This window comes from Narcine bancroftii, chromosome 1 (genome assembly GCF_036971445.1).
Source record: "Narcine bancroftii isolate sNarBan1 chromosome 1, sNarBan1.hap1, whole genome shotgun sequence".
In the NCBI taxonomy this organism is placed as follows: Eukaryota; Metazoa; Chordata; class Chondrichthyes; order Torpediniformes; family Narcinidae; genus Narcine; species Narcine bancroftii.
In genome coordinates this window covers 103,090,097-103,117,915 of record NC_091469.1, presented here as the reverse complement: position 1 = coordinate 103,117,915, position 27,819 = coordinate 103,090,097, and the positions used below count along the sequence as shown (strand labels likewise).

Here is a 27,819-nt window from a genome sequence, read left to right as displayed (position 1 = left end):
TTTCAGAAAGATGCTACAGAAGATCAGAAAATAGAATTATCTAGGTTGAAACTGGAATATAATACTTTGCAATCTTATCAATTTGAATGTATGATTAATAGGACTAAACAATGGTATTATGAATGGGGAGAGAAAGCACATAAGGTATTGGCCTAGCAATTAAAGAAAGAACAGGTTTCGAGGACTATTAGTGCTGTTAGATGGAATTTTTTTTATCACTTATAAACAATGAATTTTGTTCATTTTATAAAAAGTTATATACATCTGAAGGAAAACAAGAAAATGGATCGATTGATCTGTTCTTATCACAGTTGAATTTACCGACATTAGAGGATGCAGATATACAGGAGTTGGAAGCACCATTTACTGATTCGGAAATTAAAATGTCTATGATGGAAATGCTGAATGGTAAATCGCCTGGTGACGATGGATTTTCGGTTGAATTTTATAAAATTTTTTATGATGATTTTTCTACAGTGTTTGGAGATATTTTACATCAAGTTGGAGAACATTATGAATTACCCTGAGTCTTGTTCTAGTGCTTTAATTACAGTAATCCCAAAAAAAGATAGAGATCCTTTGAAAGTATCTTCATATAGACCAATTTCGTTGTTAAATGTAGGTTATAAAATAATAGCTAAAATTTTAGCAAATAGATTGGCTAAACTTTTACCTAAGTTGATTCATATGGATCAGACAGGTTTCATAAAGAATAGATATGCCTCAGATAATATTCTGTGTGTGATTAGTTTGATTAATAGATTTTGACAATCTTTAGATCACCCAATGGTGATATCTTTAGATGCAGAAAAAGCATTTGATAGAGTTGAGTGGAATTTTTTGTTTAAAGTTCTGGAGAAATTTAAGTTTGGTCCTATCTTTATTGGTTGGATTAAGACTTTATATAGTAAACTGGTAGCTAGAGTATTGATGAATGGTTTGATTTCGGAACCGTTTAAATTGACTTGATCAATTCGTCAAGGTTGTCCTTTATCACCAGCTTTGTTTGCGTTAGTGATCGAACCTTAAGCACAGCTGATAAGACAAAATACACAGATACAAGGTATGAAAGTTTTAGATGAGGAATATAAAATTAATTTATTTGCTGATGATGTATTGGTGTATTTAACAAATCCAGCTCAATCACTTTTGCACTTGAAGGAGTGTCTGATACAATATGGATGTCTTTCTGGATATAAAGTTAATTGGGAAAAAAGTGAAATATTACCGGTAAGTGAAGGAGATTATTCAGTTTATAAGAATATTATTAATTTGAAATGGACTGATCATATTAAGTATTTGGGTATAATTTTGAATGTTAATTATCAATCTTTATATAAATTAAATTATGTTCTGTTAATAAAAAAAATTAAAACTGATTTGATTAAATGGAAAGATTTACCTATTAATTTATTGGGTAGGATAAATACAATTAAGATGAATATTTTTCTGCATATGCAATATTTGTTTCAATCCATTCCATATTTACTTGATAATATTTTTTTTTGAGATTTGAATAAAATGGTTAGGGAGTTTTTATGGAGAGGTAAATTTTCAAGAGTAGCCTTGAATAAATTAACTTGGAAATATGAGTTAGGGGGATTACGTTTACCACATTTTCGAAATTATTATGAAGCAGCCCAACTTAAATTTATTAGTTCAATGATGGATTTGGAATGGTCCCCAAGTTGGGTCAAAATTGGGATGGCAAATATTTCTGAATTTGAAATACATCAATTTTTGTTTAGATGGAATATAAATTTGTTACAGCAACATAATGTGCCTATATTAAAACATTTAATGAAGCTATGGACAAAGAAAAAGAAAATGATAGGTTCTAGGGGTGAATTATCGGCTTTGACTCCGTTATATAATAATCAACTTATTTCTTTTTCAATACACAATCGAAGTTTATTACATTGGAGATTTAAAGGTGTGGAAAATTTGGGAGATTGTTTTAAAGAAGGTAAATTTTTATCTTTTAATCAGATGAGGGACAGTTATGGTATTGATAAGAACTGTTTGTTTCTTTATTATCAAATTCAATCTTTGGTAAAACATGTGTTTGGTAGAGATATGATTTTACCTGAAATGACTAAATTTGAGACTTTTCTTATGAAGGTACCAGAGAAGGGTTATATTTCATCTATGTATCAAATATTACAAGGATGGTATGGATAAAAAGGGTTGGGATAAATCCAAAAGTAAATAGGAAGTGGATATTGGTTTTATTTTTTCTGAGGATCATTGGTTAGATATTTGTTATGATAGTGTAACTAGACTGATAAATGCACGCTATGCAATGATTAATTATAATTTTTTACATCAATTATACTTAACACCTGAAAAACTAAAAATGTATGGTTTTCATGAATCAGATTTGTGTTTTAGATGTGGTAATTCTGTTGGAACTTTTTTTCATGCTGTCTGGTCATGTATATATATACAATCTTTTTGGAAGAAAATTCAATTGTTTTTAGGATACCTGTATAAGATTAAAATACCTTTAGTTCCGACAGTATTTTTATTGAGCAGTTTGCAACCTCTGAAAGGTTTGGGATTAGATAAATTTCAACTTGCTTTTGTATATTTAGCATTATCTGTAGCGAAAAAATGTATTGCTTGTACGTGGAAAGATGATTGATATTAATAGATGGCATAATGAGATGAAATATTGTTTAATAATGGAAAAAAATACATATGTTTTGCATGGTAACTATAGTTTTTTTATTAATAAATGGTTGTTATATTCAGAATATTTACATTTTGATTTATATTGATTAGATCTCAATGTGCATGTTTAATTTTTCCTTAATTTTTTTCTCTTTCTTTATGGCTCTCCTTAGGAGAGTTGGCTGAAAGGGGGGGGGGGGTTCTTTTCTTTTTTTTCTATAAAATATAATGTTCATGTTTATGGTTAATTGTTGTATATGTTATTTACTATTTGTATTTTGAACGAATAAATAAAGTTTAAAAAAAACCACAAAATTCATTAATTCCTTTTACAATGGACTTTAAGGCACACATGTCAAACTCAGGCCCGCGGGCCAAATTTGGCCCGTGATATAATTATATTTGGCCCGCAAGATCATATCAAATATGTATTAGAGCTGGCCCGCTGGCCGCCGCGCCAGTATAGCGCATGCACAGCTAATACTACAAATCCCAGAATGCTTTGCAAATGCATTGGCGCCGGCCCGTCAGCCCGCTAATCGCCCCCACCTCCTTCCTCTGTTTACTTTCATTAGCATCTGCGACCTGTCGCCCAACTCACATGTAATAAACCCCTTACGAAAAATGGCCAAACGAAAGACAGAAAACAGGACCTTTCAAGACAGGTGGGAGGCGGAGTTTGATGAACTTGCATTTAAGAAGAGATGCCAAGTATCTGGTTTAGACCCAGGTGCATCAGAGTAAATCACAGTGTAGCAAGCGAAGCTTGGATTAATATTTTCTTTGGTTAACTTTGGACTGTTCATAGTTGAAAGATTGGATTTTCATTGAAGCAAGTTGTTATTTTTTTGACTTGTTGGCTTGTGAAAAAAATACATTTAAAAGGAGCTTAAAGACTATAGAGAAATATTATTTATTGAATATTTTATTTCTCATTTGTTAATGCTTCTTCTGGAAAGAGTATAACCAAAACTATTATTAAACATTTATTTTAATAAGAAAAAGTTTAACATTACATATGTTGAAAGAAGATAAAACATGCAGATGTTGTTGAAAATTTTCAATAAATATTTAGTTTGGCCCACGACTTAGTCCAAGTTTTTAATTTTGGCCCTCTGTGAATTTGAGTTTGACACCCCTGCTTTAAGGAATAGGGAAAAAAAGGAATTAAAAGAATAAAAGATTGCTTTAGGGGAAATAATTTATTGACATTTGAATAGTTAAAAAATAAATATGGAATATCACATGGTACAATATTTTCAAATTATCAGTTGAGAACATATTTAAAAGAAAAGTTGGGAGCTAGTCTAAGATCGACCTGAGAGTAATTGCTCTGAATATTTAATCACAGACTCTGTGATTAGTAAAAAATTTTTGTCACAAACATATAAAGAAAGTTACAAAAATGATGAAACAATATATAAACCCAAACAAGGTTGGAAAAAAGATTTAAATATACGAATGAAGAATGAAACATGAAAGGAATTATGTGCAGGTACCATGATTAATACAGTAAACACTCAGTTACATATGATACAATACAATTGGCGCCATTGATTATATGTTACACCTCAAAAGTTAAAAGAATGGAATCCAATACTATCAGACAAATGTTTCCATTGTAAGCAAGAAATTAGTACAATAATACATGCAATTTGGACATGTACAAAAGTGAAAACATTTTGGGAGGATTTAAACAATATTAAATAGAATTACAAAAAATAATATACCAAAAGACCCAAAAATCATCCTGTTAAACAACATAAAAGATAAATAATTAAGTCTAAAATTAGACAGAATTCAAAAATGATTTATTATTATTGCACTTGCTGCAGCGAAAAAAAACATAATGATAATTTGGAAAATGGAAACAACCTTAAAAGTACAACAATGGTACATACATAGAAATGAATAATTAGAAAAATTACCTACAACTGAAGAGACAAGTACGCTTTATTTGAACAAATTTGGGAACCATACATAAAGTTTATTAGAAACTGCCAATCTCAGACTTTCATCTCTTGACGTAACAAGTTACAATGAGGAAAATAGTCAAGTATAAAATATTGGATGGCATCATCTCATTTTCTTTTGTTTCTTTTGTCATGTTTGTTTTCTCTTTCTTTTTTTGCTTTAAGTTATAGAGGGGTGGGGAGGGAGGGGGAAGGGGGAAAAATGAAAAGGTCACTGTATATATTAACACTGAATATCTGTATATATTTTTACTGACATGATTCATGGTGAAGTATGAAATAAAAAATTATTTTTAAAAAAAGTCAACAACCATCATCCCAGTACCCAAGAGGGTGACAATATCAGGCCTCAATGACTACCGCCCTGTGGCACTGACTCCACCATTATGAAATGTTTTGAGCGTCTGGTGATAGAACACATCAAAGTTAATCTCTCAGAGACACTGGATCCATTTCAATTTTCCTATCGAAGAAACCATTCCACTTCACTCCATCCTGGCCCACCTGGAGAGTGACACCTCATGTCCTAGGCTGTTGTTCATTTTTTAATTTAATTTTTTTATTTTTCACACTATAAACCACATTGATCAAGATACATACATTTTCCTTTTCAAATATATAGTGTCGTTTTCTCCCCCCCTTCCCTCCTCCCCTCCCTCCCTCACCTCCCTGCCCACTTATTTAAAGTTCAGAATCTAAGATACATTAAACCCGTTAAACAATGTTGTCACTCAATAAAAATAAACAAGAAATTCCACTGAGTCAGTTCTTTTCATTATCTTCTCCATCTGTCATTTTAGGTGGTAGATGTCCACGGTAGGTTTTCTCTATTGTGTTTCATGTATGGCTCCCATATTTGTTCAAATATTGTAATGTTATTTCTTAAATTGTATGTTATTTTTTCTAACGGAATACATTTATTCATTTCTATATACCATTGTTGTATTCTCAAATTATCTTCTAATTTCCAGGTTGACATAATACATTTTTTTGCTACAGCTAGGGCTATCCTAACAAATCTTTTTTGTGCACCATCCAAATCAAGTCCAAATTCTTTGTTTTTTATATTACTTAGGAGGAAGATCTCTGGGTTTTTTGGTATATTGCTTTTTGTGATTTTATTTAGTATCTGGTTTAGATCTTCCCAAAGATTTTTCACTTTCTCACATGTCCAGATTGCATGAACTATTGTTCCCGTTTCCTTTTTACAGCAAAAACATCTGTCTGATACTGTTGGGTCCCATTTATTTAACTTTTGAGGTGTAATGTATAGCCTGTGTATCCAGTTATATTGTATCGTACGTAATCTTGTGTTTATTGTATTTCTCATGGTTCCAGAGCATAGTTTCTCCCATGTTTCATTCTTTATCTTTATGCTTAGATCTTGTTCCCATTTTTGTTTGGTTTTACCATTTGTTTCCTCATTCTCCTTTTCTTGTAGTTTAATATACATATTTGTTATAAATTTTTTGATTATCATTGTATATGTAATCACATATTCAAAATTACTTCCTTCTGGTAACCTCAGACTGTTTCCCAATTTGTCCTTCAAGTAGGATTTCAGTTGGTAGTATGCCAACCTTGTATCGTCAGTTATATTATATTTATCCTTCAGTTGTTCAAAGGATAATAGTTTATATCCCGAAAAACAATTCTCTATTCTTTTGATCCCTTTTTTCTCCCATTCTCTAAAGGAAAGGTTATCTATTGTAAAAGGGATTAGCTGATTTTGCGTCAGTATTAGTTTTGGTAGTTAGTAATTTGTTTTATTCCTTTCTACATGAATCTTCTTCCAAATGTTGAGCAGATGATGCAATACCGGAGAATTTCTACGTAGTACCAATTTTTCATCCCATTTATATAATATATGTTCAGATATCTTCTCCCCTATTTTATCTAGTTCTAATCTAGTCCAATCTGGCTTTTCCCTTGTTTCATAAAAATCTGATGGGTATCTTAATTGTGCGGCTCTATAATAATTTTTAAAGTTTGGTAGTTTTCAGCCTCCTTGTTTATACCATTCTATTAATTTATCTAGTGCTATCCTCGGTTTCCCCCTTTTCCATAAAAATTTCCTTATTATTTTCTTTAAATCCTTGAAAAATTTCTCTGTTAATCATATTGGTAATGTCTGAAATAAATATTGTATCCTTGGGAAAATGTTCATTTTTATACAGTTTATCCTTCCTATCAGTGTTAGTGGTAAATCTTTCCAATGCTCTAAGTCATCTTGTAATTTTTTCATTAGTGGATAATAATTGAGTTTATATAGATGGCTGAGGTTTTTATTTATTTGTATACCTAGATATCGCATTGCTTGCGTTTGCCATCTGAATGGTGATTCTTTCTCAAATTCTGAGAAATCCGCATTATTCATTGGCATTGCTTCGCTTTTATTTGCGTTAATCTTGTACCCCGACACTTCTCCATATTCCTTCAATTTCCTATGTAATTCTTTTATTGATATTCTGGTTCTGTTAAGTACACTATAACGTCATCTGCAAATAGACTGATTTTATATTCCTTGTCTTTTAGTTTTATCCCTTTTATTTTATTTTCTGTTCTTATCAGTTCTGCAAGTGGTTCTATGGCTAATGCGAACAATAAAGGAGATAGTGGGCATCCCTGCCTTGTTGATCTGCTTAAGTTAAATTGTTTTGATATATATCCGTTTACTGTAACTTTCGCCAATGGCCCCTTATATAATGCTTTAATCCAATTAATATATTTCACTGGTAAGCTGAATTTTTGTAGTACTTTGAATAAATAATTCCATTCTACTCTGTCAAAGGCCTTCTCTGCATCTAAAGCAACTACTACTGTTGGAGTTTTATTTCCTTCTACTGCATGAATTAAGTTAATAAATTTACAGATATTGTCTGTTGTTCGTCTTTTTTTAATAAATCCAGTTTGGTCTAGATTTACTATTTTTGGTACATAGTCAGCTAATCTGTTTGCTAATAGTTTAGCTATTATCTTGTAATCTGTGTTAAGTAAAGATATTGGTCTATATGACGCTGGTATAAGTGGATCTTTCCCTGTCTTTGGTATTACTGTAATTATTGCTGTTTTACATGACTCTCGTAAGCTTTGTGTTTTATCAATCTGGTTGATTACTTCCAGAAGGGGAGGAATTAATAAATCTTTAAATGTTTTATAGAATTCTATTGGGAATCCATCCTCTCCTGGTGTTTTATTATTTGGTAGTTTTTTTTATTATCTCCTGTATTTCTTCTATTTCAAATGGTTTTGTTAATTTATTTTGTTCCTCTGTTTGTAATTTCGGTAGTTCAATTTTAGTTAAAAATTCATCTATATGTGATTTGCTTGTCTTTTTTCCTTAATGCCAATACCATTCTCTTAGTTTGTTCTGTCTTAAGCTGCCACGCTAGAATTTTGTGCATTTTTTCTCCTACTTCATAATATTTCTGTTTTGTCTTCATTATGTTCTTTTCCACCTTATATGTTTGTAGTGTTTCATATTTTATTTTTTTATCTGCCAATTCTCTTCTTTTAGTTGTGTCTTCCTTCATTGCTAATTCTTTTTCTATATTTGCTATTTCCCTTTCCAACTGTTCTGTTTCCTGGTTGTAATCCTTCATCATCTTGGTTACATAACTTATTATTTGCCCTCTGATGAACGCTTTCATTGCGTCCCATTGTATAAACTTATCTTTCATTGATTCCGTATTTATTTCAAAGTACATTTTAATTTGTCGTTCAATTAATTCTCTAAAATCCTGCCTTTTAAGTAGCATGGAGTTTAATCTCCATCTATACATTCTTGGTGGGATGTCCTCTAACTCTATTGTCAATAACAGGGGTGAGTGGTCTGATAATAGTCTAGCTTTATATTCCGTTTTCCTAACTCTCTCTTGCATGTGAGCTGATAACAGGAATAGGTCTATTCTTGAGTATGTTTTATGTCTGCCTGAATAATATGAATATTCCTTTTCCTTTGGGTGTTCTTTCCTCCATATATCCAAAAGTTGCATTTCTTGCATCAATTTAATTATAAATTTGGTCTCTTTGTTCCTTCTATTAATTTTTTTTCCAGTTTTATCCATGTTTGAATCCAAATTAAGATTGAAATCCCCTCCTATTAGTATGTTCCCTTGCGTATCTGCTATCTTCAAAAAGATATCTTGCATAAATTTTTGATCTTCTTCATTAGGTGAATATACATTAAGTAAATTCCAAAACTCCGAATATATCTGACATTTTATCATTACATATCTCCCTGCTGGATCTATTATTTCCTCTTCCATTTTGATTGGTACATTTTTACTGATTAATATAGCTACTCCTCTAGCTTTTGAATTATATGATGCTGCTGTTACAAGTCCTATCCAATCTCTCTTTAATTTCTTGTGTTCCACTTCGGTTAAGTGTGTCTCTTGTATGAATGCTATATTAATTTTTTCTTTTTTCAATAAATTTAACAGTTTCTTCCTTTTGATTTTGTTATGTATTCCATTAATATTTAAAGTCATATAATTCAACATAGCCATCTTATACTTTGTTTATCTTTCCTTTCCGTTTCCTCATCATCACCTTTCCTTCTTATCCATTTCTGTTTTCTTTTTTTAAGCACATTATAAGACAACATTTCTAAAACATAAAATATTTCCATTACTCTCCTATCTAAAAATCCTTTAACCCCATTATCCCCTCCCCTTCCTGAGTTGCCCTTTGTCCCTTGTCGGGCATCCACATCTCCCCTCTCCATTTGGATTTGCGAAATCACTCGCAAACGTCAATTGATTTCGCAGTGACTGTAATTCTTCCCCACTCAGCCCCCAGAAAAGATTTTAATCTTCATATATAACAAAGTTCACTCTCTTAATTCCCTCCTTACTTCCTCTCTTCCCTTACTTTTCCTTATTAATTCTTATCTATACTCTATATATTTTCTTTTAAATACACATACACACATGTACACACATATATACATACACACATATATCTATCTATCTATATATATATATATATACACACATACATGTAGTTCATGGTCATTTTTGCTCTCGTTACATGTCTTCATCTCTCTGTCTGTTTTGTAGTTTTTCTGCAAATTTTTGTGCTTCCTCCAGATCCGAGAATAGTCTGTTTTGCTGCCCTGGAATAACTATTTTAAGTACCGCTGTGTACTTTAGCATTAATTTATATCCTTTTTTCCATAGGATCGCTTTTGCTGTATTAAACTCCTTCCTCTTCTTCAGGAGTTCCAAACTTATATTTGGATAGAAAAATAATTTTTGACCTTTGTATTCCAGTGTCTTTTTGTCTTCTCTCATTTTCTTCATTGCTTTCTCCAATATATTTTCTCTTGTTGTATATCTTAGGAATTTTACTAGAATGGATCTTGGTTTTTGTTGTGGTTGTAGTTTAGGGGCTAATGTTCTATGTGCCCTTTCTATTTCCATTTCTTCCTGTAATTTTGGTCTTCCTAGGACCCTGGGGATCCAATCTTTTATAAATTCTCTTGCCTTCTTCATCTTCCTTAAGGCCCACTATCTTTATATTATTTCTTGTATTATAATTTTCCATTATATCTATCTTCTGAACTAACAGCTCTTGTGTCTCTTTAACTTTTTTATTAGATTCTTCTAATTTCTTTTTTAAGTCATCTACTTCCATTTCTATGGCTGTTTCTCATTCTTCCACCTTGTCCACTCTTTTTCCTATATCTGACATGACCATCTCTAATCTATTCATTTTTTCTACTGTACTTTTTATTCTTCTTTTTATTTCACTAAATTCTTGTGATTGCCATTCTTTTATTGATTCAATGTATTCTTTAAAAAAATATATATATCCATGTACTTGCCCTTCCCTTCTTCTTCCATTTCTCTGTGTTCTTCCTCTTCTTCTTCCTCTGGGTTGGTCATCTGTTGTTTCTTTGATTTCCTTTTACTCTCTTCTTTCTTGCTCTCGTTATTTTCTGTGTTTTCCTCTTGTTGTTGTCCTGTGGCTGTTATTCTCAGCTGTGGAGATCGACTCCTCAGCTGGTCCCCCCTCCCGTCAGTGCTTTTTTGTCTTGCGCATCGCACATGCGCGAGGAGTCGCGCATGCGCGGTTGCGCACTTTTGCTTTGCTCCGTGAGCCATTTTTGTAGTCCTGAGCTCGGGACTTCGACTGACCTGAGGGAGTGGGCTTCTCTCTCCACAGCGGGCCTCCTCAGACAGGTAAGGCCTTCACCTTCTTCTTCCGATGTCTTTTCTTCTTCTCTTCTTCCCGTTGCTTTCAACTTTTCTTTCTTCGTTGCCATTTTCTTCCCACCTTTACTTTCACTTTATTTTAATTTTCGTGTTTGTGCCTTTGCGTTTTCTCTGTTTTTTTTAAACTTTTCCGGAGAGGGATGGAGTTCCCCGACCGGCCACTACTCCATCACGTGACTCCCCTCCAGCTGTTTTTCATTGACTTCAGCTTGGCATTTAATGCGATTATTCCCCAGAGGCTAGTAGAGAAGCTGTCCTCACTTGAATTCAACTCCCCTCTCTGTAATTGGATCCTGTTCTTCCTAACCGAAAGTCCAGTCTCTCTGGTTGGTAGCAGAATATCAAGCATGGTCACTCTAAGCACTGGGACACCTCAGGGCTATGTGCTCAGTCTGCTCCTGTTCATGCTACTGACCCACAACTGCTTTGTCAGATCCAGCTCCAACAGGTTCATCAAGTTTGCAGAAGACACCACAGTACTCAACAATGATGAGTCGCACTATAGAGAAGAGGTGGAAAATATTGTGAAATAGTGTAAGAGTAACAACCTGAATCTGTTGCATCTTTGGCAAATTCAAAATGCATGACTCTACATGAGGATCTGACTGTGTGTGTTCTATCTTAGTGCTGTTTGCTTTAGTTAATACATCTAGTTGTTTAAAAAGAACCCAAGTTTCTTTATTGTAATAAAAGAAACATCACATGGTACCAGGAGTCGAAGAAACAGCCAGGAATGGAAGAAATAGCCAGGAGTGGAAGAAACACCACAAGTGTGCACAGGAGTGAAAAAAACAGCACAGCGTGCATAGTGAGTAAAAGTTGATACAGCAAAGAAAATTTGGAGAGCTTAAATATTCCTGATGCTGTAAAATGGACTGGAAATGTTGACCTCAAGTGGAGGCTGTTTAAACAAACATTTGTGCTGTACCTGCAAGCGAATGGAATCAATAGCAAACCGGATACACAGAAGGCTGCACTGCTACTTACTGTCGTGGGACCTAAACTCTAGAAGTTTTCAACACATTGTTTTTGCCAAGGCAGAAGACCAAAGCAAATTCAACAAGGTTATCGAAATGTTTGATGAACACTGTTCACCAAAGAAATATGAAGCCTTCAAGAGGTATGTGTCTTGTTTGCGTGCAGCTGCAAGGAGAGAGCTTTGATATATTTTTTTTAGCAGACTTAAAAGTAAGAGCATGACTTTTTGGAACGCTGCAAGATTCAATGATTCATTATCAAATTGTGTTTGAAATTAATGATATTGAATGAAAGTGAGAGAGGGGCTGCTGTGAGAGACAGAGCTTACCTTAGTTGGAGCTGTGAAGATAGGCCATGGCAGTGAAATAGCTCTGCAGCATGTGAAAAAGTTCGGTGATAGTATAAAAGCCCATGAAAGCGAAGGCATAGTCATAGCCACAGTGTCTGCATGCCCACATGCACAGTCGCACGCATGCGCACACACACAAACAAAATATGAGACATAGGAAACAACAAAAAGCTGGAGAGACATTCAATTGTAAATAATGTGGCACTCATCATGTGCCAAAACAATGCTCAGCTTATGGGAAAGACTGTTATAAGTGCAAAGGGCAGAATCACTATTAAGAGCAATGTTTTCCCAAAGAGAAACAAGACAGAAGTAATTCAATTCAATTGGACAGACAACCACGAGGAAGAATGGAGACGACTGAAGACCATTCTAACGACAGAACCAATACTTTTGACATTCTTTTGACACATCCAGAAAGACAAAAATATCCACGGATGCTTCAAAAGATGGAATAAGTGCTGTACTACTTCAGGAGAAGATTGGAGGCCAGTAGCATACGCATCAAGAACCCAGACAACATATAAATGTCGATATGCACAGACCAAGAAAGAGTTTCTAGGTATGATGAATGGATTTGAGAAATTATGTGTATGGTCTACCAACATTCATGGCAGAGACAAACCACAAGCCATTAATAGAGATAATCAAGAAAAATCTCAGTGAAAAGTTGCTGAAAAGCCAAAGACTGATGATAAAGCTACAATGTTATGACTTTGAATTGGTATGCACACCAGGGAAATTTATTGTGTTAGCTGATGGCAACGATACAGAGTGAAGCACACAATGAGAGTTCCACAGAGACAGATGTGAATCCCCATGTGAATCTGATCACGGAATCTCTACCTGACATGAAATCCAAGCAGATAAGGACACAGTTCTACAGAACTACAACATCAGAACTGAGCTGAGTATTGTCAATGGGCTTCTACTCAGACAAAGCAGATTTGTCATTCCTCATTCACTGTGACAAGAGATGCTGAAAAGGGTGCATGAGGGGCACCTTGGAATAGAAAAATGCAAGAGGAGGGCCAGAACTGCTGTTTATTGGCCAGAGATAAATGCTGACATTGACAGGATGGTTTCCAGCTGTGACACTTGTTTGAAGAACTGTGTTGCTGATGTTCATGTTACATTTGTGTTGAACTTTAAATTGAAAGAATACTGTAATAATGTGTCATGTTAGATTAAACAGCTCAAGAAAAGGGGATGTAGTGATAGAGTGCTACCACCAGGAGGAGCATAGAGGGAGTGTGTAGCATGTTGGGCAGTTTCAAAATGGATGTCTCCACATGGGATCCTGACTGTGTGTGTTCTGTTCTTAGTGCTGTTTGCTTAGTTAATAAATCTAGTTGTTTAAAAAGAACCCATTTCTTTATTGTAATAAAAGAAACATCACAGAGCTGAGGGACAATGTTAGTCTCCATAGTAACAGACTTGCAGAGGAGTCCCATTCCCTATGAGCAATTTAACAGGCAGAAAATTTGCAGAATTGAATGGTCCTACTGACAATCTGCTGCAGTCCTCTTCAAGTTTGTTTATAATCATCTGAATGTCAATAAACAACCCGACAAAACAACGTCTACCCACCCATGGTGCACACCTAAAAACACACATTACGCACTATTAATGATCACATAAATAATCAAAATAAAATACATAATAAATTTTTGTCATGGCTACAGATGCTGTTCAATTTCACAACCTTCAGGAAGAAACTATTCCCCAGCCTGGCAGTCCTGATTTTGATGCTCCTGTACCTTCTTTTTGATGGCAGTGGGTCAAAGATACTGTGAGCTGGATGGAAAGGGTCTTCTATAATTTCTTGAGCCCCATTTAGAAAACATTCCCAGTAAATGTCATCTATAGAGGGAAACGAGACCCCAGTGATCTTCTCAGCTATTTAAATGATCTGTGTAGACTTCTGATCTGATGCTTTGCAGCTATCATGACACACAATGGTGCAGCCAGACAGGACACTCTCAGTTGTGCTCTGTAAAACATCAAGATGGGACCAGTAACCTTCCCCTCCTCAGTCTCCTTAGGAAGTGGAGGTGCTGCTGCACCTTCCTGACTAATGCGGTGGTGTTGTGGGTCCAGGGTGTGTTTCCAAAGAACTTTGTGCTCTCCACGACAGACCCATTGATGTGTAGTGGAGAATGGCTGACCTTCCTCTTGAAGTCCACAATCATTTCCTTGCCTGCATTGAAGGTCGGGGTGTTCTCACACTATTTTATAATTCTTTCAACCTCCTCACTCTAATGCAACACATTAATTGTTGCTGATGGTACTTTCTCTAGATGTTTCCCTGGATCAAGCCCTATACATAATTCTAGCCTGCTTCCTTCTGTTATATTTATTATTCCTGCCCTTTCTCCCTCTAAAATCCCACTCCCAAATTCTCCAGCTGAAATCCTGATCTACACTGCTCTCCTACATCTTCTCTCCCTGTGATTCCCTAATCCTGGAACCAGGTTTGGATTCCAGCTTGAAACATGAAATGGAAATTAGTGAAGTCTGTTTTGCTCCATGTGATTCCATCCCCTCTTGGCAGTTACTGAGGACAAGGAGGGGCAATAGGGTCCTTTTACCTCTGGCCAAATTAATTTGGAACAATGTTAATCAGGTTTACCTCAAGAGCTTGATGGAGATTGCTGGGATATAGGGTGTGCACTGGGGATAAGGGTTTATGGACTGGTATGTGGGGGATTGGGGATGAGTGGATGGGTGGAAAGGATTGGTAGGTAATGAGTTGGATTAATGGATGGGTGTGGGCTGTAGGTAGGGGACTGGAGAAGAGAAGGTAGATGAGGATGCTGAGTTAATGGCTGGGTGTAGACTGGCATTCTGGAAGATTGGGCATGCATACGTTGGTGGAAGGGACTGGTAGGTGGTGAGGAGGATTACTGGATGGGTGTGGGCTATAGGCAGATTGACGAAGAGGGAGATGAGGGTGTGGGTAATGGATAGATGGGTGTACATGCCTGGAATGGTAGGTGGGAGATGGGGATGTGCATGTGTGGGGTGGGAGACAGGGGTACATGTATGGGGTGGACGGGGGGTACATGTGTGGGATGGGTGGGAGATGGGGGTACATATGTGGCATGGGAAATGGGGGTACGTGTGCAGGTAGGAGTCAGGAGGTACATGTGTGGGGTGGGGGTACATGTGTGGGATGGGTGATGGGGTTACGTGTATAGGTGGGGGTCGGGGGACGCGGGTTGTTTGGGTGAGGAATGCATGGGCAGATGAGAAGGACACAATGTTACCAGCGGCTGAGGGCTGCAGAAGGGATGACGTAAAAACTACGTCAAATTAACGGGAGCGCGTACGTTCTACAGGGTGCCCGGAACGCGCTCTCTGACATCGACGTCGGGTGCGTGCACATTGCCACAGAGTACGCGGGATAGCGCAATGGCGGCCGCGCCTTTGGAGCGAATCCCTGACGTGGTGGTAGATTCGTTCGGCGTCTTCAAGTACGTGCTGATCCGGGTCGGGCAGGACGGCGGCCCCGGCAAGGACATCGTGCGGGGCTGGGCCTCGGCGGAGTACCATGGTAACGGAGAGGAGGAGGAGGGGTTGAAGGGAGGGGAAGGAGGGATGAGGGAGGGGAAGGAGGGATGAGGGAGGGGAAGGAGGGATGAGGGAGGGGAAGGAGGGATGAGGGAGGGGAAGGAGGGATGAGGGAGGGGAAGGAGGGATGAGGGAGGGGAAGGAGGGATGAGGGATGAGGGAGGGGAAGGAGGGATGAGGCAGGGGGAAGGGAGTGGGAGGGGAAGGAGGGTTGTGGGAGGGAGAAGGAGTGTGAAGGAAAGGGGATGGAGGGTGTGAAGGGAGGGTGGGGAAGATTGGGAGGGGGTGAGGGGAGGGTTAGGTGGGGAGGGGATATGGTAGACGGGTGAGGGAGGGGGTGAGGTGGGTGTGGCCGAGGTGGGAGGGGTGGCTGATGTTGGGGGGAGGGAATGAGGAGGGGGAAGGGATGAGGTAGGAGGGGAGGGGATGGGGGTTGGATGGGCTAGGGAGGGAGTTGGATGGGAGGAGGTGCGGGGAGTTGGGGGCATGTGCATGGGGCACCTTCTGCTGTTCAACTTCTCTCTTATGCTTTACTCTGACTTGGTCTGCATTCTCTTCTGTAGCAAAGTTCAAGTTGCATGTACTGGGATGCATTGAGATAGTTTGTCTTGTAAGCAGTCCAGCCAGATATCCCACACACAGTACAAGGATAACACAGTACAATAATTACACACATTGGTACAGAGCAAAGGTAACATAACTTTACCTGTGGGAGGTTCATTCAGGTGTCTGATTAAAGTGGGAAAGAAATATTCCTTGAATCTGGTGGTGTGTGATCTGACACGTGGAATCTTCCTCTTGAGGAAGGTGGTGGGGGGGGGGCAAGAAAGTGTGGCTGGGTTGAAATTATCCTTTTAATATGTTGGCTGCTTTTCCAAGGCAGCAGAACGTATAGAGGAAGTAGATGGAGGACAGGAGGGTCGGCCTGAGCCACATTCACAACCCTCTGCAGTTTCTTGTGGTATTGTGTGGAACAGTTCATGTCCCATGCAGTGATGTAACCTGACAGGATGCTTTCAAAGCTGCACCTGTAGAAGTTGTTAGACTCTTTTAAAATGCAGCACCTGGGTAGCCCTCCTGGGATCCAGGTGTGATTACTAGGGCAAAGGTGCTGGAAGCACCTTTTAAACTGCAGGGGGGGGGTCGACTCATTAAATCGCCAACCCGGTGATTTAAGGGGGATCCTGCCCCCGCGATGATGCGATAAGTGATGCGTCACGCACTCATGGGAACTATCGGTAAGTCTCCCCTGCCTCCCCTCCGGCTGTTAGTCCTGGTTTCCTCAACCCCCCCCCCCCCCCCCTGTCAGTTGCCACCCCCATTGTCAATCGACACCCACCCTAGCAATGTTCTAGAGCTGTCACTGCAAACTGGAGTGGCGTTCGCAACAGCAGCAGTTCACGGCCTCCACTCTCTACCCCCGTGGCAGCAACCCTTCTCCCCCTCCCCCTGTGCCAGCAACCTTTCTGTTTCCCCCCCCCCCCCCACAAACACAGCAGCGACCCTTCTTCCTCCCCCGCTTGCAGCAGTGACTTCTTTCCCACCCCCCCATTCGTGGACCAGGAGTAGTTACTAACTGCAGCTAAGCAGTTACCCCCCTCTGCCCCCAAATGCATGCCTTTGTCCCCTTTGCCCCAGATGCAACAAAAACCAGCCTCCGAATCCAACGCATTATCCTCCGTAACTTGTGTCATCTACAACATGATCCCACTATCTGACACATCTTCCCCTCTCTTCCCCTTTCCACCTGTAGGGATAGTTCCCTCCGTGATCCCTTCCCATTAATCACCCCGATGGTACCTTCCCCTGCGGCCACATAAAGTGCCACACTTGCTCCCATACCACCTCTCTCACCACTATTTTCGACCCCAAACAGTCCTTCCAAGTGAAGCAACACTTCACTTATGTATCTGTGGGAGTCATCCAGTGCTCCCATTGTGGCCTTCTCTACATTGGAGAGACTAGACGCAAACTGGGAGTTCCTGTCCGAATCAGTGACAGGGATCTCCCAGTGGTCAACCATTTCAATTTTGTACCCCACTCCCATGTTGACATGCCCGTCCATGGCCTCATATACTTTCAAACCTAGACCACCAGTAAATTGGAGGACCAACATTTAATTTTCCGACTGGCATTATTTTCCAGATGGCATTAACGTCAACTTCCCTGGTTTCTGATAGCTATTCCCCATTTTCCCTCACTTCCCCATCTCTCCCCTCCATCCCTTATCCATCTATTATCTCCTGCCTGTGGGACTGTGTCCTTCCCCCCCCTCTTTACCATTTTGTTTGGGTGCCTGTCCACATTTTGTTCATACCTTGAAGGGCTCAAAACTAAAACATTTGTAATGTATCTTTATCTTTGCTGCATAAAGTACGCTATTTGACCTGCTCAGTTTCTCCAGCATTATGTTTTTACGCAAGATACACCAACCCGTTTGGCTGTGGTATGCCATAGACATGGACCAGACAAAGGTTATACTAATACAGGGCTTTTATTAACAGACTATAACCACCTTTAAACTGGTCAGTGGGAAAGCATCTCCATCTGTTATACCAGTAGGGTGGAGTATATCTACAGCCATAGCCAATAGCAAACAAAATTAATGAGAATACATAGCAAAAAAAAAAACAAGCTGTGACCCTGAGATAACATAGAATGACTACTCACTGTAATCATGGCTAAGATTAGAAATGGTCATAATTGAGCCTCTGTGAAGACTTTGAGATTTGTGTTGATCTTTGCAAGAACACAGTTGGAGGAGACTTATCTCTAACTGAAGGGCTTCTGTCGCCAGGTGTGGAAGGGAGTGGAGAGCGCGAGGAAACATTCCCATGAAGAGGGTATTGTTCCTCAAGTGTTTCTCGTGATGGGGAGGGTAGAGGAGGAATCAGGTCAGTGGAAGGTCTAGCAGACTACAGACCAAGCGAGGCTAGATTCCTGGGGAAATAGTGTCCTTTCTTCATTCAGGAAATATAACATGAGCATAATGCGGATTAGCATGAAGCAGTTCAACACGCTCTACAAGCGGGTCAACTTTGCTGGGTCTAATATGTTTTCTTAATAAAACTTGTCTGGTCTTAGATAGCAAGGTCGATCCAGTTTTTGATTTTCTAGGGTAAACAAAATGACATTAATGAGGAGTTTCATTGGTAGCTGCACAAAGCAGTGTATAGTTAGAGTTTAATGCTTCTGGCAGCACATCTTGCCAGCGACTGGTGGGGAAACGTTTTGATTTTAGCATTAGAGCAATAACTTTCCAGATTGTACCATTACTGCGCTCCACTTGACCATACCTCTATCAAGAAGGTATTGCCTAAGCTCAGAACTCATGAAAGCTGACCTCTGTCACTATGAATGAAGTTAGGATAACTGAAAATACTGAAAATCATATCAAGACATTTAATAACAGAACTAGCAGAAACATCAGCACGTGGTATAGTGAAAGGGAAAAGAGAGAATTCATCAATGATGTTAAGGAAATAGGAATTCTTATTATTTGAGGGTAGTAGTCCTTTAAAATCCACACGGAGACATTCAAATGGTCTAGACGCCTTAATCAACATGAAAGTGGAAGGTTTATAATAGTGGTTTACACTCCACACAGACAGAACACTTGTTAATTCGTTTCTTGATGTCATCTAGTGAGTACGGCAAATTGAGGGACTTCACATAACGATAAAATCTAGTGACCCCTGGGTGACATAATTCATCGTGAAGGTCTGGCTGCAGACTTGCACAGGTCATGCGAGAAAGTGAGTCCACAGGGTCATTGAATTTTTCTGGGCGATAGAGTATATCATAATAATAAGTAGAAAGCTCAGTTCGCCAACTCATGACCTTATCGTTTTTGATCTTGCAACAAGCAAGACTTTCAGTTCTAAAAGGTGATTTTAACTTCCCTACTATTGACTGAGACCACTTTTGTGCTAAGGGATTAGAAGGGGCATGATTTGTTAAGGGTGTCCAGGCAAATTTTCTGCAGCAATATGTAGATGGCTGTAGAGAGGTGACTATACACAAACTCCTCTTGGAAAATGAGTTAGGGGATGTGGCTGAATATGTGAGTGAAGTAGCAGTAACCATAATTCTGTTCATTTCAAATAGTAGTGGAAAATGTTAGGACCAGTCCTTGAGTTAAAGTCCTAAATTGAGGGAAGGCTTATTTGGATGACATCAGACAGGAAGTATCAAATGTTGATTGGATTTGCAGGCACAAGGGTCATCTGGCAAGTGATCTAGTTAGGAAGAGTTCAGGGCCAGATGTTCCTTCCAATGTTAGGACAAGGATGGCCAAACTTGCTTAATGCAAGAGACATACAAGATAAACTTCAGAAGTTTGAGAGCTGCAATAATCATGCAATCACAAGTCATGCCCACTAAATCTATCTTTGTGAGGACCAACTCGTACGATTCTTGTCAACAAATTTCCGTGAGTTGCACATTATATATCAAAGCTGCAGTTTGGCCACAACTGGTCTAGGGTAAGGCTGACAAGATACTGGGGCCTAGGTTGATGAGCAATATTGAGGATCTTGTCAGAAAAATACGTCATGGGTGGGGGTTCTGCAAAACTGGAGGATAGCTAATGTTGTGCCTTTATTTAAGAAATGCTAGAGGGAAATGTCAAGCATAAGGAATAAGGATCACGTGTATGCTTTGAGTACAGGGGTGAGCTGTATAGGAGAAAATTAGGAGGGCAAAAAAAGAGGTAAAGATATATCCCTGGTATACAAAATAAAGGAAAATCCTTAAAGATTCTTTAAGATTTTAAGAGTAAAATGATTGAAATGATCTATACAATCACGTCAAACCCGTTTATTGAAATAACATGAATAAAATAAAGGAAAAAAAATCCTAAAAACTAAAACTAACTCTAATTTATCCCCTCCCTCTAATAATAGTTACCTTTAAATGAAAAAAAATTAATAAGGTGAAGCCACCGGTGACCTCCGGAGAACAGCCAATGAACGACTGGAACATAAAATAATTGTTAATTCTTCAATTATAAAAAAAATTCTAAGAATGGGCCCCACAATTTTGTAAATTGAAACTTCCCATCTTAAATATTATATCTAATTATCTCTAAACTCAAATTGAACATTACATCATATAACCACTGCATATGAGTAGGGAATCATCTTTCCATTTCAATAAATTTGCTCATCCAGCTATCAGCATGGTAAAAGCTAAAAAAAATTTCCTGAGGTGCCAATATACGTTTATCTGAATCACAAGAAAAATCAAACAAAGCAATTAATGGCCAAGGTTCCAAATTAATTTTAAGAATCGTTGATAAAGTTTGGAAAGTACCTTTCCAGAATCTCTTTAAATTTGGCACCCCTAAAACATATGGATCAGAGAAGCTTCAAAAATTTTACATTTCTCACATAATAGATCAATATCTGCATGAAAATGAAATCTTTTAAGTTTGGACATACGAGTTCTATGTACCACCTTAAATTGTAATAAGTAGTGTTGTGCACAAAATGAGGAATCATTAATCAAGTTGAGAGTAGAGTACCAATCTTCATCTGAAAATGTTAAGTTCAAATTTCGTTCCCAATCACTCTTGATCCCAGCCATGGGAACTGCATTTAAATATTAGTGTTAGAAATTCGCGGAAAATCTGCAATCTTAGACTGAACAAAATGTCTAATTTGTAAATATCTAAAAAAGTAACTATTAGAAAGATTAAATTTAGCTGATAATTGTTCAAAAGAGGCAAAATTATCTCAAATAAAAAGATCATTAAAACTTTGTATACCTTTTCTATGCCATTCCTCAAAGCCTGCGTCCAACAAAGATGGTTGAGAAAGATGGTTATGTATAATTGGACAAGCCAGTGAAAAACAATTAATTCTGATTTATCCAAATGTAATAAAAGTAAATTACGTATGTTAATCACCCAATAGTACAATCTAAGATCTGAAAATTGTAATTCTCCATTTAATGTAGTCTTTTGAAGATGGGCTTTATTTCTATGTGTCCCCCCCCCCCCCTCCCCCGCCATATATAAATAGAAATAGCTAAATCCAGCGAGCTGCAAAAGGATTTTGGAATAAAAATTTGTCACGCTTGAAAAAGATTCAAAAATTTAGCTAAAATATTAATTTTAATTGAATTAATACGTCCCATCATTGTATTAGATAAGGGTAACTAACCTGATAATGATGTTTAATCTTATTGAGTAATACCCAGAAATTCTCTTTCAATAAGTTTTTATAACTTTTCTTAATTATAATTCCTAAATATTGGAAATGTTCTTTCACTATTTTAAACAGAAAATTAGAATAACCTCCAAAAGCACCTTTATAAGCATCTTGTATAAATTTAATTTGTAACCCAAGAATTGACTGAATCTATCAAACCAAATTAATATGTTTGGAATAGAAATTTCAGGATTTGAAATAAAAAGCAGTAAAGTGATACTTTGTGTTCATTTCCTCTAATTATGCCATTAAATCCTCTACACTGTTAATAAGCAACAGCTAATGGTCCCAATATTGTATCAGAAAGCAAAGGACTTAACGGACAACCCTGCTAGGTTCACCTGTTAAGATTAAACATATCTGATTGCTGTGAATTAGAGCAAACCAACGGCTTGGGGCATGAATGCAATAATTTAATCCATTTAATAAAATCTGGACAAATGTTCAATTTATCTAGTGCAGGAAATAGATACACCCATTCTACGTGATCAAACATTTTTTAGCATCTAATGAAAGAATGCATTCTATCAGTGGAGTGGAAGGTATATATATAGAATGTTCAATATTCGATATATTGTAGTGGCCTGCAATCAGAGTCGCGACCCAGTTCACAAAATGGCCAGCGAACACAGTGATCGTAAGGGCCCCTCAGGGACTAATGACTATTGTCCTGCGTGCCTCACACATGGCGGGAAGCAGCAGGCAACGGCGGGAACGCCAGCCAGTCGGAGGCTGGCGCTGCAATAATGTCACTCCTGTCGTCAGAGGAAGGGAGTGAATATATCCCTGCCCTATCCAGCTATGTAAGTATTTTCAGATGGCTACGAACTTGCATCCCAAGGTCCCTCTGTATATTAACACTAAGGACCCTGTCATTTACATTATATGTCTGGCCAGTATTAGACAACCCAAAGTGCATTACCTCACCATTATTTGGATTAAATTCCATCTATTACCACTCTGCCAAACTTTCTAGCAATCTATATCCATCTGTATTCTTACGTACCATTCCTGATTATCTAAAACTCCACCAATCTTTATGTTGTCACCCAAGTTCCCATCCACTTCTCATCAAATGCATCCAGAATTTAAAAAGCAGCCCCTCCAAATGCTCACATGGCTGCAACTTCTCACTTTTCTTATAAACATGGAAAACTGATCCCACCAGACCACTGATTGGGAGCTTATGAGTCCATGAATCAGCTTAAAGACTTTTTGTATTTGACTGCTTCATACTTTCCAACCGGGGTCCTTAGGCTAACAGGAGACTCTTGCATTGAGAAATCTCCATTAGGGATTTCCTCTCTCTTCTAAATGGCAGAATAGACTACAGACAAGGGTGAGAATGTGGAAGATGCTGGAGGAGGTCATATGCCATGTGGTCAAACGCTGCCTTGCGATTGATGTGATGGGTCAATGGGGAGGTTGCCTCTCCATATTTAACCCTTGTTTTGTGGTGTTTGGAAGGTCTGTGTAGAGAAAGCTTCCCTGTATGTAACCAATGCCGATTCTGCTCTGGGAGTGTTTGGACGGATAATATGTGTCTTTACACATCCTGTCCCAACTATGGATGTGTGTGCGACAGAAGACAGAAGAGTACACAGCTTGACTTTGTATCGAACTATGATTGGCTGAGGGAGTGTGGAGGGAAGCTTCACTCTGTACATGAGCTGTAATCTGTCTTTTTCGTGGGATAAATTGTGGTGTGAGTGTTTGTTACTGTAAAGGGTTTTCTAACCTCTAATGTGCTTTTGGTGCATTGGTTGATAGTGTCCTTAGTCCAGAAATTGTTTTGTGCCCTCTTATAACAGCTGATATCTACGACGAGGTGTCTGCGGAGATTGAAAAGCAGGGTCTTTACTGTGAATGCAAAGGTGGAGGACGAATCAAGCATGATAATGGAGAGAAGAAGATGCATGTGTACGGATACTCCATGGTGAGTGGGGAGGTGTAAAGGTTGGGAAATAAATAAAAACACAATGCTGGAGAATCTAAGCTGGTCAAATAGTGTTCTTTATATAGCAAGAGTAAAGATACATAATCAACGTTTTGGGATTGAGCCCTTCATCAAGATTTGGAAAATTATAGGCAGATGTCTGAACAGAATGGTGGGGGCAGGGGAGGAGCACAGCCCCAAAGGTAGGAGGTTCTGAAATTTTGGTTCCAAAACTGTTTAGGGAAAATGCACAGGACTGCCCCAGACTGAAATAATCTTGAAGAAGTTGCTGAAGCCTCATAGGGAAGTGATGTTGAACTGCACAAGGAATCACAACCCTGCCTTGCATATATCAGCACAACCTTGGGGTAATGTTGAGCAATGCTCACTATTGGCAGGGTCATCTGGTCCATGCAGAGCTTTCTGTGAAAATGTTGGTGCATGGTGAAGGATTTCTCAGGCTGGTATATGGTGACGTAGATGATCCAATAACTCAGAAGGTTAACCAGATGCCCCTGATTCTGTAATTTTAATTTGTTCTTGTAGACATACAGCATGGTAACATTTTCTTCCAGCTCACGAGCCTGTGTCCCTCAAATACACCAATTATCTATTATGTTATTGTTTGTCTTTCGGGCAGCTAAAGAATGTGACTGAAAATAAAGTGAAATGCTTGAAGGTTTATAAGTACAGTATAATATTTTTGTCTTTTAAACTGTTTATTCTTAATGCAGGTGTATTAGTTAGACATTGCAAAAAGTAAGTCTCAAGCAACCAGAAAAACATTTATATGGTACCTACCAATCGCTAGAGGTGCTGGATGCTCGGTTTTATTGTATAAAGTTCAATTTGAGATTTAACAAGTAGAAACTAAAGTCGGAAGTGTCTAAATTTCAGTGGAGTAAAGGGAATTTCAGTGCCACAATGGAGGAACTAGCCAGTAGGGAAGACAGCAGACTCACAATGAAGGAAGTTTCTGCGAGAAATTAGAAAGGTACAGAATAAATAAGTACCAAAAAAGAGGATATACAGGTATTCCCCAACGTACGTTCGTGATCCGTTCTGGCCGACCAGTTGTATCTTGGAATGGATGTATGTCGGAATTACCCTGTATTCTTGCTATAGTTGGTCAAATAAAACATGGCGGCCACCAAGGCCAGCTCTCGTGAGAGTTTGTTCATCACTGCCAACCTCTTGCGAGAGGCATTATTTTCCATGGATAGGCCCGACTTTCATCGTAATTGTGTAATTTTATATTTTTTCTTTATATTTTAAAATTTATTTCACCCCCGCTGAATCGGGTCCAGCGTGGCGGTGCCTTGGAGGTGAAGTTGCCAATTTTGTCGTTGGAGCGATTGGGTGGGGGGGGGAGCAAGGGAACACAGCTCGCTGGCCAAACTCGCTGAGGAAGGACGACTATGGCTCATTAGGAAGCGAGCCGCTAGCCTGAGTGATACCACCAGAAGTTTGGGTTACATTTGCAGATCGCATGCAGCAGGAGCAAACAGTCAGAGGCAGATGAGAGGAGAGGGGAGGAGGTGGAGAGAAATGAGTGGAAATACAAATCCATGGCTGAAAGCAGCTGTCATGGAATGGTTTGCAAAAACTGCAAGTTGTTCAGTGGGTGACAATCCATGGAAGAAGAAAGAGATGGGATCCAGCTGATCATCGGTGGTGGAGGGACATTTTTGGTCGTATGTACAGATGGACATAAGTCGCATAGGTTGGGGAGTACCTGTATTCAAATGGAAAAGTGTCACAACTGTGGCTGACAAGGGAAGTCAAAGCCAAATTAAAAACAAAAGAGAGGGTATTACAAGGAAGATAGAAGATTGGAAAGTTTTTAAAAACTTGCAGATATGGGACCACTAGATAAATAAGCTGGAGAAATAATAAAGGAAGGAGATGGCAGAGGATAAATGAGTATTTTGCATCAATCTTCACTGTGGAAGACACTAACAGTGTACCAGATGTGGAAGGGTATCAGGAAAGGAAGTGAGTGCAGTTACTATTTCTAGGGAAATGGTGCTCAGAAGCTGAATGGTCTAAGCATGGATAAGTCTCAGTGGCTGAGTGGGAAATGATTGAATGGCAGGGCAGACTTGATGGGATGAACAGTCTATTTCTGCTCCTATTAGTATGGACAGCGCCTATATAAACCCAGATTACTGGCATTGCAATAATGTTGCATTAATCGCTACACTAACCGAGTCACATCTTTTCCTGTTTAAACCATTTGTTAAATTTAACAGTTTTTGGCCTTCAGTACCACTGTTACAGGGAACATTGGACTGTTTCTTGTGTGACTGGGAATTCAGCCCATGCAAAATCTGAGTTGAATGTTAAGCTTGCAGTTACCCTCATATGCACCAACACTGACAGAATTCCCTGATTTTACAGCTGGGAGTAGCATGTGTATACTCATTTTATTACAACTTGCACAAGAAAGAAGTTCTGTAATGATCATGCTGAAGTAAAGGAACTTGATAAGTAGGAATCATCTGAACACCCTGAGCCTGCTGTTCCATTCAAGGCAATCATGACTGATCTGATCTTGGCCACATAAAACTTTTCTAACCTTTACCCATAACACCCAACTCCCTTGTGGTGTAAAATTTTCCTTTCAATGACTGCACCTGCAGAGTTCTTTGAGGGAATGGATTTCTGAAAGAAATTCCTCCTTATCCATGTCTTGAACAGACAGCCTCTTATTCTAAAATCATATTTCTGAAATGCAAGTCTCTGACTGTTGGCATCTCTCATGCCAACCCCTCTCAGAATCTTAAGTGTTTCAATAAGATCCTTGATTCTTCACTGAATTTAGGCAGGTCTCAACCTGCTTAATCTTTTCTTGCAAGACATCCCTTTATTCCAGGAATTAAGCTTGTGAACCTATGAACTGCCAGCAATGCAAACATATTTCTTCTAAAATGCAGAGACCAAAACTATATGGTGCTTCAAGCACAGTCTCACCAGTGCCCTGCACAGCTGGAAAGAGACTTCCCTACTTTTATCTTTCATCTCCTTTGCCAGGCTTGTAAAGGACTTGAAAGTAAAGTGAAAATGTTTCCAGTAGTGTGAGAGTCTAGGTACAGAGGGCATAGTATCAGAATGAAAGGATGTCCCTTTAGAACAAAGATGAGAAGAAATTTCTTTAGCCAGAGGGTGGTGAATCTATGGAATTTGTTGCCATGGATGGTTGTGGAGGTCAAGTTGTTGGGTAAATTTAAAGTGGAGATAGATTAGATTCTTGATTAGTAAGGGGGTCTGGTTATAGGGGGAGGCAAGAGGAGGGTTGAGAGGAAAAATACATCAACCATGATGGAGCAAGCTCGATGAACCAAATGGCCTAATCTGCTCCCATGTCTTCTGACTTCCATCTGTCTCCCTATTTATCAGGTCTTCTAGTACACAGTATGGCCAGATCCCTCTTTAACCCAGCATTAGGTGCTCTCTCTTAATGCTATTCTGATTTTTCTACACTTCCTGGCATTTCCACACATCTACTATCTCTTTGCTCACTTGGTGTCCAGTCACTGTGGGTGTTTGGAAACTTGTTGCCTTTATTCTTGGGAGTTGCAATCCTTCTGATTGTGTTTCTTTTCTACTCCCCACATGCACAGGGCTTTGGCCGGGCAAAGCACGAAATTACAACAGAGATTCTGAAGACTAAGTACCCAGACTATGATGTAACCTGGGCAGATGAAGGCTACTGAGATGGCCGAGGACACTTTCCACCTCTGGGTTGGCACAGCAGGACTATCCTCGAGTTCAGGACTTCTTGCTTGAGGTCCCCGATGCAAAAGAACTTGACATTTTGTCTGGAAGTATTTGATGAAGCTGCACTGCCTGTTCAACTGTTCTTGAATGCTATGATCTGTTTAAAACTATCTTTGACCCTTAA

The 27,819-nt window shown here is 38.6% G+C and overlaps 1 protein-coding gene across 1 annotated transcript; it reads left to right on the top strand.

Moving 5' to 3' along the window:
* The first annotated feature begins 15,550 nt into the window (after window positions 1-15,550).
* phpt1 (phosphohistidine phosphatase 1) lies at window positions 15,551-27,819 on the top strand. Its single transcript, XM_069934996.1, has 3 exons — window positions 15,551-15,750; window positions 23,791-23,915; window positions 27,539-27,819. The coding sequence occupies exons 1-3, from the start codon at window positions 15,609-15,611 to the stop codon at window positions 27,629-27,631; spliced, it is 360 nt and encodes a 119-aa protein (XP_069791097.1). The 5' UTR covers window positions 15,551-15,608; the 3' UTR covers window positions 27,632-27,819.